At 31.1% G+C, this 16264-nt stretch overlaps 1 protein-coding gene across 11 annotated transcripts in view; it reads right to left on the reverse strand.

Moving 5' to 3' along the window:
- Nucleotides 1–16264, reverse strand: part of LOC129806615 (sodium bicarbonate cotransporter 3) — a 53229-nt gene that overhangs the window by 27469 nt on the left and 9496 nt on the right. For all 11 annotated transcript variants that reach the window (XM_055855332.1, XM_055855331.1, XM_055855325.1 and 8 more), the window contains one exon: nucleotides 1584–1678. In XM_055855332.1, coding sequence (XP_055711307.1) covers nucleotides 1584–1668 — 85 coding nt within the window. In that variant the 5' untranslated portion in view covers nucleotides 1669–1678. The remainder of the gene's footprint in view (nucleotides 1–1583; nucleotides 1679–16264) is intronic.

The following is a 16264-nucleotide window of genomic DNA, read 5'->3' on the forward strand; positions in this document are numbered from 1 at the left end:
CATTTGGAATTTTGGTCCATTTGGGATTTTGGCTTTCGGGATTTTGGTTTTCGGGATTTTGGCTTTCGGGATTTTGGCTTTCGAAATTTTGACCCTGATCCTGCTGGGGATTATGTGTGGAATAATTTCCCAAAAGACAGAAAATTTCTCTTCTCCTCCAACAGGAGCTGATGCAATCATGGGGTATCTATGCCAATGACAATTTTAAGAATTCGGGATTTTGGCTATCAGAAACTTGTACCTTTCAGGATTTTGGTGTTAGTGGTGTCGATCCATTCAGAATTTTGGCTTTAGAGATCTTTTCATTCGGGATTTTGACTTTTGGGATCTTGGTATTCGGGATTTGACTTTTGGAATTTTGGTTTTAGGGGTTTTGACCGGCACCAATTGAAATTAATTAACCCGGACATTAGCAATGAAGCCTTATATACAGGGTAGCGTTACTCCATCTTCAGACATTACTTTAACAACGGGGTCTAATTTTCCCAATTCCTTAAAGCACAAGGTTTTTGAAGAAACTTTCATTTGGAATGAAATAATAAGGGCAAGCTTTCTCCTTGAAATTTAATACTAATTCGTTGTAATCGTTTCTTATTTAGAAATTAAAGATACTTGGAAATGGTGCCTTATTAAACCAATAGACTGAAGGTTAACTAGGGACGTACGTGCCTTATACGTGCTTTTTTTGGAAAAATTTGACTTAGGATTGGACAAATTACCTATTAAATTTTGAAAAAAAGCAATAAAAAAGGTTGCGATTTAGGATTTTGACACCGTTGGAAAATTTTGCTAAACTTCTAGTCTGTTAATTAGAGGCTAGGGTTTAATTAGACTTAAGCTGATCTTCGAAAATTTAGAATGAAAAATTTAGCAGTAAAGATTTATCCCAAACTCTCATAAACCGAAGGCTTACAAACATCGAATACAAGTCCTTTGCATAAATTTTTTTTATTTAATCTTATACTACCAAATTTTTCAGGTTGAATATTTTTGAGAATCTGTCTAAGTTTATTTGAGCCCCTATAGGGGTCCAATTTTGACAACCTGAATGAGGAAATTTAATAGGTACCAGTAGAATTTTAAGTCTTGTTTTCTAGGTAACTCTTTCCTACTGGTTAGAAAGAAGGATCTGTCAGCCTTCTATGAACCGACGGACAGCGTGATGTAGAACATTAACGTATTAGGAGAGCGGACCTGGGGAATACTAGCCCGTAATAATAGACTCGAATAGTGAAGAATCTCTTGGGTAATACAAAAACCAGCAAAGACCGATATACCGACATATGACCGATTTTGGTTTCAAGCGTTTTGCCGGATTTTCTGCCCTTAGCAAAGAAAATGTTACAGATAGAATTGCTTCTGGTTAAATTCGTCAATTTGATCTTAGGGATGTTCGAAACAACTCCCCTGTGAATAAAAGCTCGGTTTGAGATGCTTAACTGAACATCAGCATCAGAATATCCGCGATTATAAAAGTATCTCGGCTTCAAGAGATATTCGAGAAAAGAATTTCTGTCTTAAGCACACTTAATCCTTTTTTGGGTGAAGGATAGATAAGGGTGGGTTTTTTCTTCATGCTTTACCTTCAAAGTCTTGTTCGGTGTATCCTTGATGGGCAAGTTGTCTGGCTCCAGGGTCTTTGGGAGCTTCATCGTCCACTGGCTCCATTTTCCAATGTCTGATGCCAAGAGAGATTATAAATGTGAAGAAAAAAAAAAGAATGGGGATTAGAATATCATAAATATCCCAAAAAATTCACTCAATGAATGTGATAATTCTTGAATGACTTCTCAAGTGGATCAGTTGGGTGTGAAATGTGCTTTGAGAAGTGTGTGATAATTGTTTTGATTTTGCAACACAATTGCCTTCAAATTGATAAGTACTATCGCAAATCCACTTGACAGATTGACTCAAATACCCCAAAAAACTTTGGCATCTCGATAAAAAAATATTAATTTTCCACTAAAAAGCATTTCAATGTTTATTTTTTCCCAATTTTTTTTCTTCGCACGCGGAATTTCTCATTCGTTTTGGGTGTCGAATGTGTAATATCGATTATTGAGGTCTCTCTGTCCAAGGAAATTGGGTCACTTGGCATGTTTCAAATAGTCTTCGATGATTAAGCATTTAGACCATTTAGGCAGTGTCACACGAAGTGCACAATTGCAATTTTTAATTGTCCAAATGCGGTATATTTGCAGCAATGTTAAGTGGTTTGATAGATGCACTTAGCGAAAAATTGATGAAAATTTCCATTTGACGCTGCAGACTAATTAGTTGGGTAAACAACGGAAAATACCTCCTTTTTTCTGCTTTGTAACTTTTTTCGAGGGATAAAAACACTATATCAGTTACTGCAGCTCATTAAACTAAACATACAACATCGAAGTGTATTCAAACAACGTGCTGATGAATGTGATTCAGGTTGTTTGAAAACTCTTTCGGTGGCGGTATGATTTTCAGCTCTTTATCGGCGCTATCGTATTTTTTTTCAGAGAGAGGAAGTGAAATTTATCGGTTGCTTCTTTTTTTTCGTATCACACTTTGGCACCACAATATTGGAGGGGCATTTAATTAACAGAATTTTGTGTTTAAATATTAGCTTGAACAAATCCCAGCGAGCACAGTTAGCTGGAAACAGTAGCGTTTTGAGCATTCTTTTGTTGAGTTGATCAGCAAAAATATGCTGACCGGTTAGCAGTTTTCGAACAAAAAGTGCTAACCAAATAAATGGAAATAACACTGCCTCGTGAGTGTTGTTTTAAGGTTAGCAGAATTCAGTTGAAAATACATACAGTGAGTGTCAATAGTTTGTTGCCTAATGGCCTCTACACATTGGGAGCAATTTTTGTCAAAAATTGCTTTTTTGAAGGAAATTCCCTGCAGCGTTGTAGGGGGAAACGTCAAATTTCTGTCAAAAACGCAATTTTTGACGAAAATTGCTCCCAATGTGTAGACGCCTTAATGCATGTTTGAGAAAACAAGTGAAAAAAATGATAGAAAAAAAATACTTTTTTTTAATTTTTCTTTTTACAGATGAGTTCCCTGTAATCCTTAGATATTATTTATATTTTTCAAAAAAAAAAAAATTTATTTTATTTCATATCAAAAATAATTATTTTCCAAAAGTTGGTTATTTATGAAAAATCAAAAGTTTGTTGCCTCATTTAAAAAAGTAATTTAAAATAGTCAAAACATTCAACCAACTTAATGTAAACCGGTTACATTTTGAGCTTATGTCATTTGAGAGGCAAATGGTACATTTGTACATTTTTAAGGTTGTCAATGGCAAGTATATGTGTATAAGAGTGATGATAAATAACAAGAAATAATCTGTTTTTGATAATTCATAATTTAGGATAAAATGGCAAATTACAAAAAGCTGAAAGGTGGGGAATTATCCAGAGATACTGTTAATGCTAAAGATACTATTAATGAGCAACTCAATATTATTAATATTAAGCAAAATATTCTGACTTAAATAAAAAAAAGCTCTAAACTCTTATTTTTTATTTTTAAATTAGCCGTACTCACTATGGCGTTGTTATCTCGTAATCTCCGTAATCTGTTATCTTGTTATAATTTTTCATTTATATAATACATTAGCCGTACTCACTATGGCGCTGTTATCTTGTAATATCGTTATCTCGTTATCTCGTTATGTTCTCGTAATGTATTTTATAAATGAAAAATTATAACAAGATAACAGATTACGGAGATTACGAGATAACAACGCCATAGTGAGTACGGCTATTACGAGAACATAACGAGATAACGAGATAACGATATTACAAGATAACAGCGCCATAGTGAGTACGGCTATTATTTTTTAATTACGTATACTTTTCTTATAGTAAATTTCTATATCTTTATAAAATTAAATTAATAATATTTTATCAGAAAACAGTCCTTTCTATTTTTTTAAGAAGGTTACTGATTATTGAGGCAATTTTTGTTTATTTTTTGTTTTATTTCTGAAAATAGTGATTAATATGTGGGAAGTATTTTCTGAATCTAAAATCGTCGTATGTTTAAAAGTTATCAAAAATTTGTAATTCCCATTACGGGTTTTCTCATGCATTCCATACATGAACTCTTCAGCCGGATCAGTGGACAATAAATGATGTTAAATAGTTAAAAAAAATCCAATTGACTTAATTGTTTAAATTTTTTATCGATATCTTTGAATTTAATTTGACTCAATATGTAAAATTTATTTAAAATTTTTGAGGTAACATTAACTCTTTTCCATAAAAATTTTGTTTGTAGAGACAGTCACTTTTAAGTCAAGCCAAACTCTTTCGAAAATCGACTTGAAGTCTAAACTTAAAGTGTTAGTGTAAATTCACATAACCGCCGCTTCAGCGCTGGCTCTTCTTCTATTTCGAGTTTTTGATACTTTTGCCACTTCAATTGTCAAAAACGTCAACAAAAATGGGTGTAGCATAACGTTTAAATTTCAATTTTATTAGAATAAATGTCATTATGGAACTTATTTACTTTTGTTCAATTTAACGGTTTAAATTTTCAAACTTCCAATGAGTTTTTAGATAAGTTCTCTCCGATATACCTTAGCCCGGCTTCAGACCTAAGACTAATGCCTGTTCCACACTAAGATAGCCTTGTTGGTGACTGAGGATTAGCCAGAAACCTTTTCAGACCTAAATATTGAGGCTTAGTGCTTATATTTTGACAACACTGGCGGGCTGTCAAATGGCATTTTCCGAAAATATGTAAACAAAGTGCGTTCTCAAACGTTTATGCACAAAATTATTTCTCTCTTATGCCTAGCGCACAATAATTTTTGTTTTGTAACCACATTTTCGTAAATGTCTACAGGAGTAAGCGAGATGGCTGGGTTTAGATCTCACTCACTCTCATTGAAATATCAAAAACATATTTACAAAACAAAATTTATCGTGCGTAGGACATTATGGCACTGAGAAAAAAAAGTGGGTGTGATTAACTTTTTTTCCTCATAACTTTAACACTTTTTAGGTGTAAAAATATATCAATATTTTTTAATGTTAATTTTACAACTTTTTAAGGGTAAAATTAACATGAAAAAGGGTAACTTTAACCCCTAATACACCTAAAAAGGGTAATATTTACACAGATTTTGGATCAATACTGCAGGGTAAAATAAACATTTCAGGAATGTTATTTTAACTTTTTCGGATTTCTCTCACTCAGTGGCAGTGGGGGAAAAATGTCATTCTGTGCTTTTTTAGTGACCAGTTTTTCGTTGAAAACATCATAAAACACTGCCTGAATATGCGTATAATTCTTTTTCCATCTCTGTATTGACTGATATCAGACTGATATCAGAGGTTTTTTCAGACTATGACTTAAGCGCTAAGTCTCAGCCATGTCTCTAGTCTAAAGCTCGTATTAGAATCGGTGCGGTATAAACCTCAACCGGAGAAGGTTCTGAAATCGGGAAGTCTATTACTACGTGAAGCTTGTATAGCCAACGATGTATGCTCTATATCCATAATTTCGATATAATCCAAAAATGATTTTTTTGGTCCTTCGAACCGGATCCAACTTGAACTATAATTTTGATATTACATACAAAGGCATTTGAAATTTCAAACCAACAATTTATGTAAAATAAATAAGAACATACAATTTCAGTCTTCTGACAAAGTAGAGAAAGTAATCACATATGGCATAGATCGTTGCAGAAAAATAAAACTTGTACGCCCCCTCATTTTTATCACGCATTGAGAAAGAGAAACAACATTCCAGACATCACGAAAAGGAAAATGACGCGTAAATTGTTTCCGTCTATGTGCTTGTGAAATTCTGTTGCATCGAAACACAATCTCATAAGTCCATTGACATTGAACTTTTTTTTTAGCCGTTGAATTTGCAGAAGTGCATGAGAGAAAAACCATATTCGCGGTCTGTCATAGTATTTGCAAAAGTGTCTCTCCGCGAAAAATATATGCCACTGATGATCTCGTAAAAATCTTAATTTGTTGCTATAGCACTAAAAAAAAATATCTTGATGAGATGGATAAAAGTTCTTGGGGGATTTTTTTTTAAAAGTTACATACCGGTATTAGATGTTTATTTTTGAATATACACGGAGTTTTTTTTTCTTGTGTGGAGTCCGTTGTGGGGCTTTGGAGGCATCTGCCTTTCAGAAAGAAAAGACTATACAAATCGTCAAAACACAATAAAAGTCAACTATACGTGAATGTAGAACTCAGTGGTGATTTTTAATGATTCTCCGTCATTTAGCAATTCATATAAACAGTGAAACGGCGCGATTTGTGACGCAAATTTATTACAAATCGTCTCTATGTTTGCCTGGCTTTGTATAGGCCTGACGGAATGAAGATGAGCTGTGAAGCAGAAGAGGACAAAAAAGTCCTTAAAAACTGTCGCGAATTTTGAATAAACATCCCTTGTGTTCGGTTGACCGTGAAATAAATTGAATTTTGATGATGAGAGCATGGAGATCAATGTTCTCTTTCAGCATAAGGCCCTTATTTAGCAGTTTCATGGAAAAATTCACATGGGAAAATATTCCCATGTGAATTTTGTGAGCTTTTGTCAAACTACTCATAACTTCTTTATCATTTCGAACTTTACTTTCTCGTATCCTCGTGTGTAAAATGTGCGAGTTTTAGTTTGCGAGTTGTTTAATGTTCAATTGTATGATATCATATCAAGGTAAGTGAATAAAGTTGAGGAATGTAGGGGAAAGTAATCTCCCTTCGAATGTTCATGCCTTCGAACAATATGAATTTTCTTTTAGTTTTCCTAAGACACTTACACATTTCTATTAAATATTAATTAGCTTATTATCAATTATTGATAATAATTACACAGAGAAAAATTTTGAGTTAGAAAAAATTAAGAAACGTGGTTTTGAATCAAGAGTACAAGAATTTCAAACTATTTTCCCCTATAATTGAGATATTTTGCGCTTGAATTTCTCTAAAAGAGTATGATAGTTTAAAAAATAGAATAAATTGTCCTTAATAATAGGAGAACAGTGGGTTTGATTTTAGAGAATCGTAGTTTTGAACACTGATAGAGCATACAGAAGTTTTAAAGTTAGAAGGTCATGGTTTTGATTTTAGAGTATAGAGGTTTCGAGTTAAGACTATTTTGGTTTTGATCTTAGCGAAATCATCGTTTCGAAATAAGAGTATAGTGGTTTTGAATTCTATTATACTATTATGGTCTTGATTTTAGAGTATTGTGGTTTTGATTTTAGAAACTTATGGGTTTGATTTTAGAGTATCGTGGTTTTGATTTTAGAGTATCGTGGTTTCGATTTTAGAGTATTGTGGTTTTGATTTTAGAGTATCATGGTTTTGATTTTAGAGTACCATGGTTTTGATTTTAGAAACTTATGGTTTTGATTTTTGAAACTTATGGTTTTGATTTTAGAAACTCATGGTTTTGATTTTAGAGTATCAGGGTTTTGATTTTAGAGTCTCATGGTTTTGATTTTAGAGTATCGTGGTTTTGATTTTAGAGCATTGTGGTTTTGATTTTAGAAACTTATGGTTTTGTTTTTAGAAACTTATGGGTTTGATTTTAGAAACTTATGGGTTTGATTTTAGAAACTTATGGTTTTGATTTTAGAAACTTATGGGTTTGATTTTAGAAACTTATGGGTTTGATTTTAGAAACATGAGTTTGATTTTAGAGTATTACGGTTTTGATTTTAGAGTCTCATGGTTTTGATTTTAGAGTATCGTGGTTTTGATTTTAGAGCATTGTGGTTTTGATTTTAGAAACTTGTGGTTTTGATTTTAGAAACTTATGGGTTTGATTTTAGAAACTTATGGTTTTGATTTTAGAAACTCATGGTTTTGATTTTAGAGTATCAGGGTTTTGATTTTAGAGTCTCATGGTTTTGATTTTAGAGTATCGTGGTTTTGATTTTAGAGCATTGTGGTTTTGATTTTAGAAACTTGTGGTTTTGATTTTAGAAACTTATGGGTTTGATTTTAGAAACTTATGGTTTTGATTTTAGAGTCTCATGGTTTTGATTTTAGAGTCTCATGGTTTTGATTTTAGAGTATTAGGGTTTTGATTTTAGAGTATCATGGTTTTGATCTTAGAGTATCAGGGTTTTGATTTTAGAGCATTGTGGTTTTGATTTTAGAAAATTATGGTTTTGACTTTAGAAACTTATGGGTTTGATTTTAGAAACTTATGGTTTTGATTTTAGAAACTTATGGTTTTGATTTTAGAGTATCATGGTTTTGATTTTAGAGTCTCATGGTTTTGATTTTAGAGTATCGTGGTTTTGATTTTAGAGTATTATAGTTTTGATTTTAGAGCATTGTGGTTTTGATTTTAGAAACTAATGGTTTTGATTTTAGAAACTTATGGGTTTGATTTTAGAAACTTATGGGTTTGATTTTACAAACTTATGGGTTTGATTTTAGAAACTTATGGGTTTGATTTTAGAAACTTATGGTTTTGATTTTAGAGTATCAGGGTTTTGATTTTAGAGTATCAGTGTTTTGATTTTAGAGTCTCATGGTTTTGATTTTAGAGTCTCATGGTTTTGATTTTAAAGTATCATGGTTTTGATTTTAGAGTATTATGGTTTTGATTTTAGAGTATCAGGGTTTTGATTTTAGAGTCTCATGGTTTTGATTTTAGAGTATTATGGTTTTGATTTTAGAGTATCGTGGTTTTTTTTTTTTAAACTTATTGTTTTGCCTTTAGAAACTTATGGGTTTGATTATAGAAGTTTATGGGTTTGATTTTAGAAACTCATGGTTTTGATTTTAGAGTATCAGGGTTTTGATTTTAGAGTATCAGTGTTTTGATTTTAGAGTCTCATGGTTTTGATTTTAGAGTCTCATGGTTTTGATTTTAAAGTATCATGGTTTTGATTTTAGAGTATTATGGTTTTGATCTTAGAGTATCAGGGTTTTGATTTTAGAGTCTCATGGTTTTGATTTTAGAGTATTATGGTTTTGATTTTAGAGTATCGTGGTTTTGATTTTAGAAACTTATGGGTTTGATTTTGGAAACTTATGGTTTTGATTTTAGAGTATTACGGTTTTGATTTTAGGGTATCAGGGTTTTGATTTTAGAAAAACCATAATACTCTAAAATCAAAACCATAAGTTTCTAAAATCAAAACCTTGATACTCTATAATCGAAACCATCATACTCTAAAATCAAAACCATAAGTTTCTAAAATCAAAACCATAAGTTTCTAAAATCAAAACCACAATACTCTAAAATCAAAACCATGATACTCTAAAATCAAGACCACAATACTCTAAAATCAAAACCATGATACTCTAAAATCAAAACCATAATACTCTAAAATCAAAACCACGATACTCTAAAATCAAAACCACTATACTCTAAAATCAAAACCATGATACTCTAAAATCAAAACCACGATACTCTAAAATCAAAACCATAATACTCTAAAATCAAAACCATAATACTCTAAAATCAAACCCATGAGTTTCTAAAATCAAAACCATGATACTCTAAAATCAAAACCACAATGCTCTAAAATCAAAACCACGATACTCTAAAATCAAAACCACAATGCTCTAAAATCAAAACCACGATACTCTAAAATCAAAACCATAATACTCTAAAATCAAAACCACGATACTCTAAAATCAAAACCATAATACTCTAAAATCAAAACCATAATTTTCTAAAATCAAACCCATAAGTTTCTAAAATCAAAACCCTGATACCCTAAAATCAAAACCACAATGCTCTAAAATCAAAACCACGATACTCTAAAATCAAAACCACAATGCTCTAAAATCAAAACCACGATACTCTAAAACCAAAACCACAATGCTCTAAAATCAAAACCACGATACTCTAAAATCAAAACCATGATACTCTAAAATCAAAACCATAATACTCTAAAATCAAAACCATGATACTCTAAAATCAAAACCATGATACTCTAAAATCAAAACCATAAGTTTCTAGAATCAAACCCATAAGTTTCTAAATTCAAACCCATAAGTTTCTAAAATCAAAACCATAAGTTTCTAAAATCAAAACCATAAGTTTCTAAAATCAAAACCATGATACTCTAAAATTAAAACCACAATGCTCTAAAATCAAAACCACGATACTCTAAAATCAAAACCACGATACTCTAAAATCAAAACCATAATACTCTAAAATCAAAACCATGATACTCTAAAATCAAAACCATGATACTCTAAAATCAAAACCATAATACTCTAAAATCAAAACCATGATACTCTAAAATCAAAACCATGATACTCTAAAATCAAAACCATAAGTTTCTAAAATCAAAACTACGATACTCTTAAATCAAAACCATGATACTCTAAAATCAAAACCATGATACTCTAAAATCAAAACCATGATACTCTAAAATCAAAACCACAATACTCTAAAATCAAAACCATGATACTCTAAAATCAAAACCACAATACTCTAAAATCAAAACCACAATACTCTAAAATCAAAACCACAATACTCTAAAATCAAAACCACAATACTCTAAAATCAAAACCATGATACTCTAAAATCAAAACCATAATACTCTAAAATCAAAACCATGAGTTTCTAAAATCAAAACCATGATACTCTAAAATCAAAACCATAAGTTTCTAAAATCAAAACCATAATACTCTAAAATCAAAACCATGATACTCTAAAATCAAAACCATGATACTCTAAAATCAAAACCATGAGTTTCTAAAATCAAAACCATAAGTTTCTAAAATCAAAACCACGATACTCTAAAGTCAAAACCATAATACTCTAAAATCAAAACCATGAGTTTCTAAAATAAAAACCATGATACTGTAAAATCAAAACCATAATACTCTAAAATCAAAACCATAAGTTTCTAAAATCAAAACCACAATACTCTAAAATCAAAACCACAATGCTCTAAAATCAAAACTATAATACTCTAAAATCAAAACCATAAGTTTCTAAAATCAAAACCACAATGCTCTAAAATCAAAACCACAATGCTGTAGAATCATCACCAGAATAGTCTAAAATCAAATCCCCAATATTCTAAAAGAATTCAAAACCACAATAGACCAACATCAAAACCAAAGTACTCTAAAAGCAAGACAATAATATTCTAAAATCAAAACCATATTAGTCTTAAATATTTCAGATTAAGCAACATACTTCAGTGGAGATGAATTCCGATTGGAAAAGTTTATATAAAAATATCGAAATAAGACAGACTATGAGAGGTTCTAAGCCTTGATACTCTAAAATCAAAACCATTATACTCTTAAATATTTCAGATTAAGCAACATACTTCAGTGGAGGTAAATTCCGATTGGCAAAGTTCATATAGAAAATTGAAATGAAAGATGCATATGAGAGTTTCATGGAAGTGAATACGCGCGCATCATATGCATCACGTGGAAAAAGGTAAAGAATGAAATATATAACATTCACAAAAAAACCCTCAAATTGCCTTGATTCAAAACCTCAGAATACTCTACTTTCAGAACCAGCAATACTCGACAATCAATACAGCAAACACTCCAAAATCAAAACCATGGTACTCTAAAATCAAAACCATGGTACTCTAAAATCAAAACCATGGTACTCTAAAATCAAAACCATGGTACCCTAAAATCAAAACCATGGTACTCTAAAATCAAAACCATGGTACTCTAAAATCAAAACCATGGTACCCTAAAATCAAAACCATGGTACTCTAAAATCAAAACCATGGTACTCTAAAATCAAAACCATGGTACTCTAAAATCAAAACCATGGTACTCTAAAATCAAAACCATGATACTCTAAAATCAAAACCACAATACTCTAAAATCAAAACCATAAGTTTCTAAAATCAAACCCATAAGTTTCTAAAATCAAACCCATAAGTTTCTAAAATCAAACCCATAAGTTTCTAAAATCAAACCCATAAGTTTCTAAAATCAAAACCATAAGTTTCTAAAATCAAACCCATAAGTTTCTAAAATCAAAACCATAAGTTTCTAAAATCAAAACCACAATTCTCTAAAATCAAAACCATGATACTCTAAAATCAAAACCACAATACTCTAAAATCAAAACCATGGTACTCTAAAATCAAAACCATAAGTTTCTAAAATCAAAACCACAATACTCTAAAATCAAAACCATAAGTTTCTAAAATCAAACCCATAAGTTTCTAAAATCAAACCCATAAGTTTCTAAAATCAAAACCATAAGTTTCTAAAATCAAAACCATAAGTTTCTAAAATCAAAACCACAATACTCTAAAATCAAAACCATATGTTTCTAAAATCAAAACCATGATACTCTAAAATCAAACCCATAAGTTTCTAAAATCAAAACCACAATGCTCTAAAATCAAAACCACAATGCTCTAAAATCAAAACCACAATACTCTAAAATCAAAACCATTTTTGCTACAAATTCAAAACTATTTTTCTCTAAATTTAAGAGTAAAAAAGTCTAAATTCAAAGCTACTGAATTTCAAAACCATCGTACTCTAAAATTTAAGAAAATGCTCTTATAGAAATTTTTTCTTAATTTAAGCGAAATTTAAGAAAAAAATTGCTTGGAGCAAAATCGAACCCTTAGTTAGAGTATTTTTTTCTTGAATTTAGAGGGTAATTTTTCTCTGTGTATGTGACAGTCATGAGTCAATCTCTTAGGAAAAGTAAAAGAAATTCACATTATTCGAAGGCATGAACGTTCGAAGGGAGAGTACTTTCCCCTAAGCAGTTAAAGTTTAAATGTGGAAAACCTAAATCAAATAAACTTAGCGAACAATCAGTTACTTTTATTTGATCAGTTATGTAATCCTAAGAAAATTTCTAAGTAAAAAACAATTAGGGTATGTGTACCAAATTTTGGGCAGATTGCAATTTCGTCGACTGTTTTGCTCCTCAAATTATCATGAATTTTCAGTTTTTGCATACTCTAGAGATTATACAATGCAAGAAAAATGAAAAATTTCGGAATGACAAGGAACTATGAGAATGAAGATGGCCGAAATCCAAATTTAATTTAGATTTTTGTGGTATTGGTACATCTTTTCAATTAAGTGAAATTTAGTCGTTCGAAATACTTCTGACTCTGTCAAACTGGAAATTAGATATAATTGTCTCTTTCGTGAATATTGAATGGAAATTGAAATTTCAATCTCATTTTCAATTTCAATTTTCCTTTGACTGAAATTTTACTTATTTACTCTTTTCAAGAAAAATCCGGATTTAATTGTGTCACTCTGTCAAATGAAAATTGAAATTGAAATTTAATTTTTAATGGTTCCGCCACACCTTTCAGACCAGGAAAATTTCATGAAGTCGAAATTCGCATCCCTTTCTTTCTCAAAGATTTTTCATATAGCTGTCTCATTTTCGCACTCCAAATTCGATTGAACTAAAGTGAATTTAGTGTGATGTTCAAAAGAAGAAGAAGAAGAATGAGAATAACTGGGACAGATATGCAGAACTTTCGAGAGAGAAATGGATGTGAATGTTGATTCTATGAAATTTTCCTGATCTAAAAGGTGTGCCGGAACAATAATTGCAATTTTAATTTGACAGCAAGAGGCAATTGAATCTGATTTCAAGTTGGAAAGGTGGGAGGTAAAATTTTAATCGATTGCATTTCAGTCAATTGAAAGGTGTGGCAGCACTATAATAAAAGTTGTTCCTTAATTATTGTCGTGCCAAATGATAAGTCCATGCTTATAATTTTATGCACACTGAGAAAAAAGAGAGGCCGCAAATAACTACTTTTCGTCATAACTTTAACACTTTTTGGATGTAAAAATATATTAACATTTTTTAATGTTAATTTTACACCTTTTAAGTGTAAAATCAACATGAAAAAAGAGTAACTTTAACCCATAATACACCTAAAAAGGGTAATATTTACACCGTTTTCGGATCAATACTACAGGGTAACATTAACATTTCCGGAATGTTATTTTAACTTTTTCGGATTTCTCTCACTCAGTGCAGCAATAATTGTGGTTAAACATTTTTCGATTGTATGAGTAAGACATACGGCCTATGAACAAAGCTTTCAGCATTGCCGCTCTGACTATGGATAGGGAAACACATTCAGAGCGGCAATGCTTTCAGTCGTTTCCCAGGGGGAGTGGTAATGGTAAGTCAACGGCAGTCGCAACCTGGGTATACTACACTGAGAAAAAATCGGGAGTGCATTTAAGTTTTTTCCTCATAATTTTAACATTTTTTAGGTGTAAAAATATATCAACATTTTTTAATGTTAATTTTACACCTTTTTAAAGGTAAAATTAACATGAAAAGGGTAACTTTAACCCCTAATACACCTAAAAAGCATAATATTTACACCGATTTCAGATCAATACTGCAGCGTAAAATAAACATTTCCGGAATATTATTTTAACTTTTTCGGATTTCTCTTAGTGTAGGGATTGGGAATAAATCTATCTATCTATCCGTATGAGTAAATATAAAATTTACGCATCTGATCAAAAACATATTTGAATTTCTAAGTCGAAAAGTTGTGCAAGCACAAGCACTTTAAGCATTTGATGTGAGAAATTTATTTGTTTTTAGTAGAATGTTAGAATACAGATTTTGTAGGTAAAACAATATTTTGTATATTCCAACTTTACGCGTTTGTATATTTTAACATGGATTTAAAATATACCAAGCGTAAGTTTTATATGGTATCTTTTTTTTCAAAAATAGTACAGAAGTTTTATTTGTTTTTTGTTTGTTATTTTTTAATTTAATTGAAAAATAAATAAATTTTTTAGAAGGCACTAAAAAATTACAAATTTATTATCAATATAAACTAATTAATAAATTATATCTATCTCGTTTAATATTGCTCATGCAGACTGCCTTATAGGCTTTTTAATGTTGCTACATTGTTTCTATGTAGCATAACAAAGGGATATTTAAAAAAAAAAACGAGAAATCATTGATAATTTTAAGTGATATGTAAGACTTTACAAGTGAGATTTCATTTAAATTTTCTTTATATTAATTTTAAAATTATATAAACTTTAGCTTAATAATTTAGTAATAGGGAAACTGGGGCACCACCAAACATGGGCTACCACCAAACACTGCGATTTTTTAATCGGATATTGGATATCAGAGGATACATTGAGAAAAAAAGAGGCTGCGATTAACTTTTTTTCGTCATAACTTTAACACTTTTTGGGTGTAAAAATATATCAACATTTTTTAATGTTAATTTTACACCTTTTAAGGGTAAAATCAACATGAAAGAAGGGTAACTTTAACCCATAATACACTTAAAAAGGGTAATATTTACACTGTTTCCGGATCAAAAGTGCAGGGTAAAATAAACATTTTCGGAATGTTATTTTGACTTTTTCGGATTTCTCTCAGTGTAAGACCAATAGGAATTTATAGGCACTATAGGGATGCTTGTTCATTGAAGGAATGGTCGAGATAGTCCAAGTAGTTTAGAAACAAAAATTAGTGTTTGGTGGTGCCCCAGTTTCCCCTAAGTTTCTTTTGCAAAGAAAAAAGTGTTTTGTCTTGAAATATTTCATCCGATTTAGATAATACAGCCTCAGATAAAATTTCTGTATACGCAAATTTGTCTTTCATTTTCTCTAAATGGATTATAGAGATTGGTTTTGTGGTTGGGGAGACAATATTAAATTTTCTCAACATGTCTCAAGAGGAAGTATCAGGGCGAGACAGGAAAATTGTAGATGAGGAACAAGAGAGAAAAATCAGGCATTTCTCACAAGAAAATGGTAAAGGAAAGTGACTTAAGAATACAGAAAACCAAGGCTATTGACACAAATAAACACACAATATTTAGAGTTGTGATTATTTTAAGTAACTTCAACACAAGCACAGTGATTATTTACATCACAAATAGTATACTCAAAACGTACTTTTGCAATTTGCCACTCATTCTGGATTGCAAATGATCATCAACTGGAAGCATGAAGTTCAATGGTATAATTTCACGAAATGTTTAACTTTTATCACCAAGAAAAAAAAATACAAAGAATTTTGTATAAAGAAACAATTAGGAATACTCTAATGAAATTTGAAAACTTGCAACGGGAAAAGAGTTGATAAATGCTAAATAAGTTGACGAATCAAGCAGCGATCAGTCGAATGTCGCGTGGCTTGATGGCCTGATCCAATGGGCTGAGACTTTAGTCGCCAGCTGATGGACAGAGCACAACTGATGTCTTACGATTTCTAAGAAAGACTGGATGCTGTAGTCTTTTGCTCAAATGCCTCAACTACTTCTTTTTCATATCTCGCACTC

The sequence above is a fragment of the Phlebotomus papatasi genome, chromosome 3, assembly GCF_024763615.1.
Source record: "Phlebotomus papatasi isolate M1 chromosome 3, Ppap_2.1, whole genome shotgun sequence".
Lineage (NCBI taxonomy): Eukaryota > Metazoa > Arthropoda > Insecta > Diptera > Psychodidae > Phlebotomus > Phlebotomus papatasi.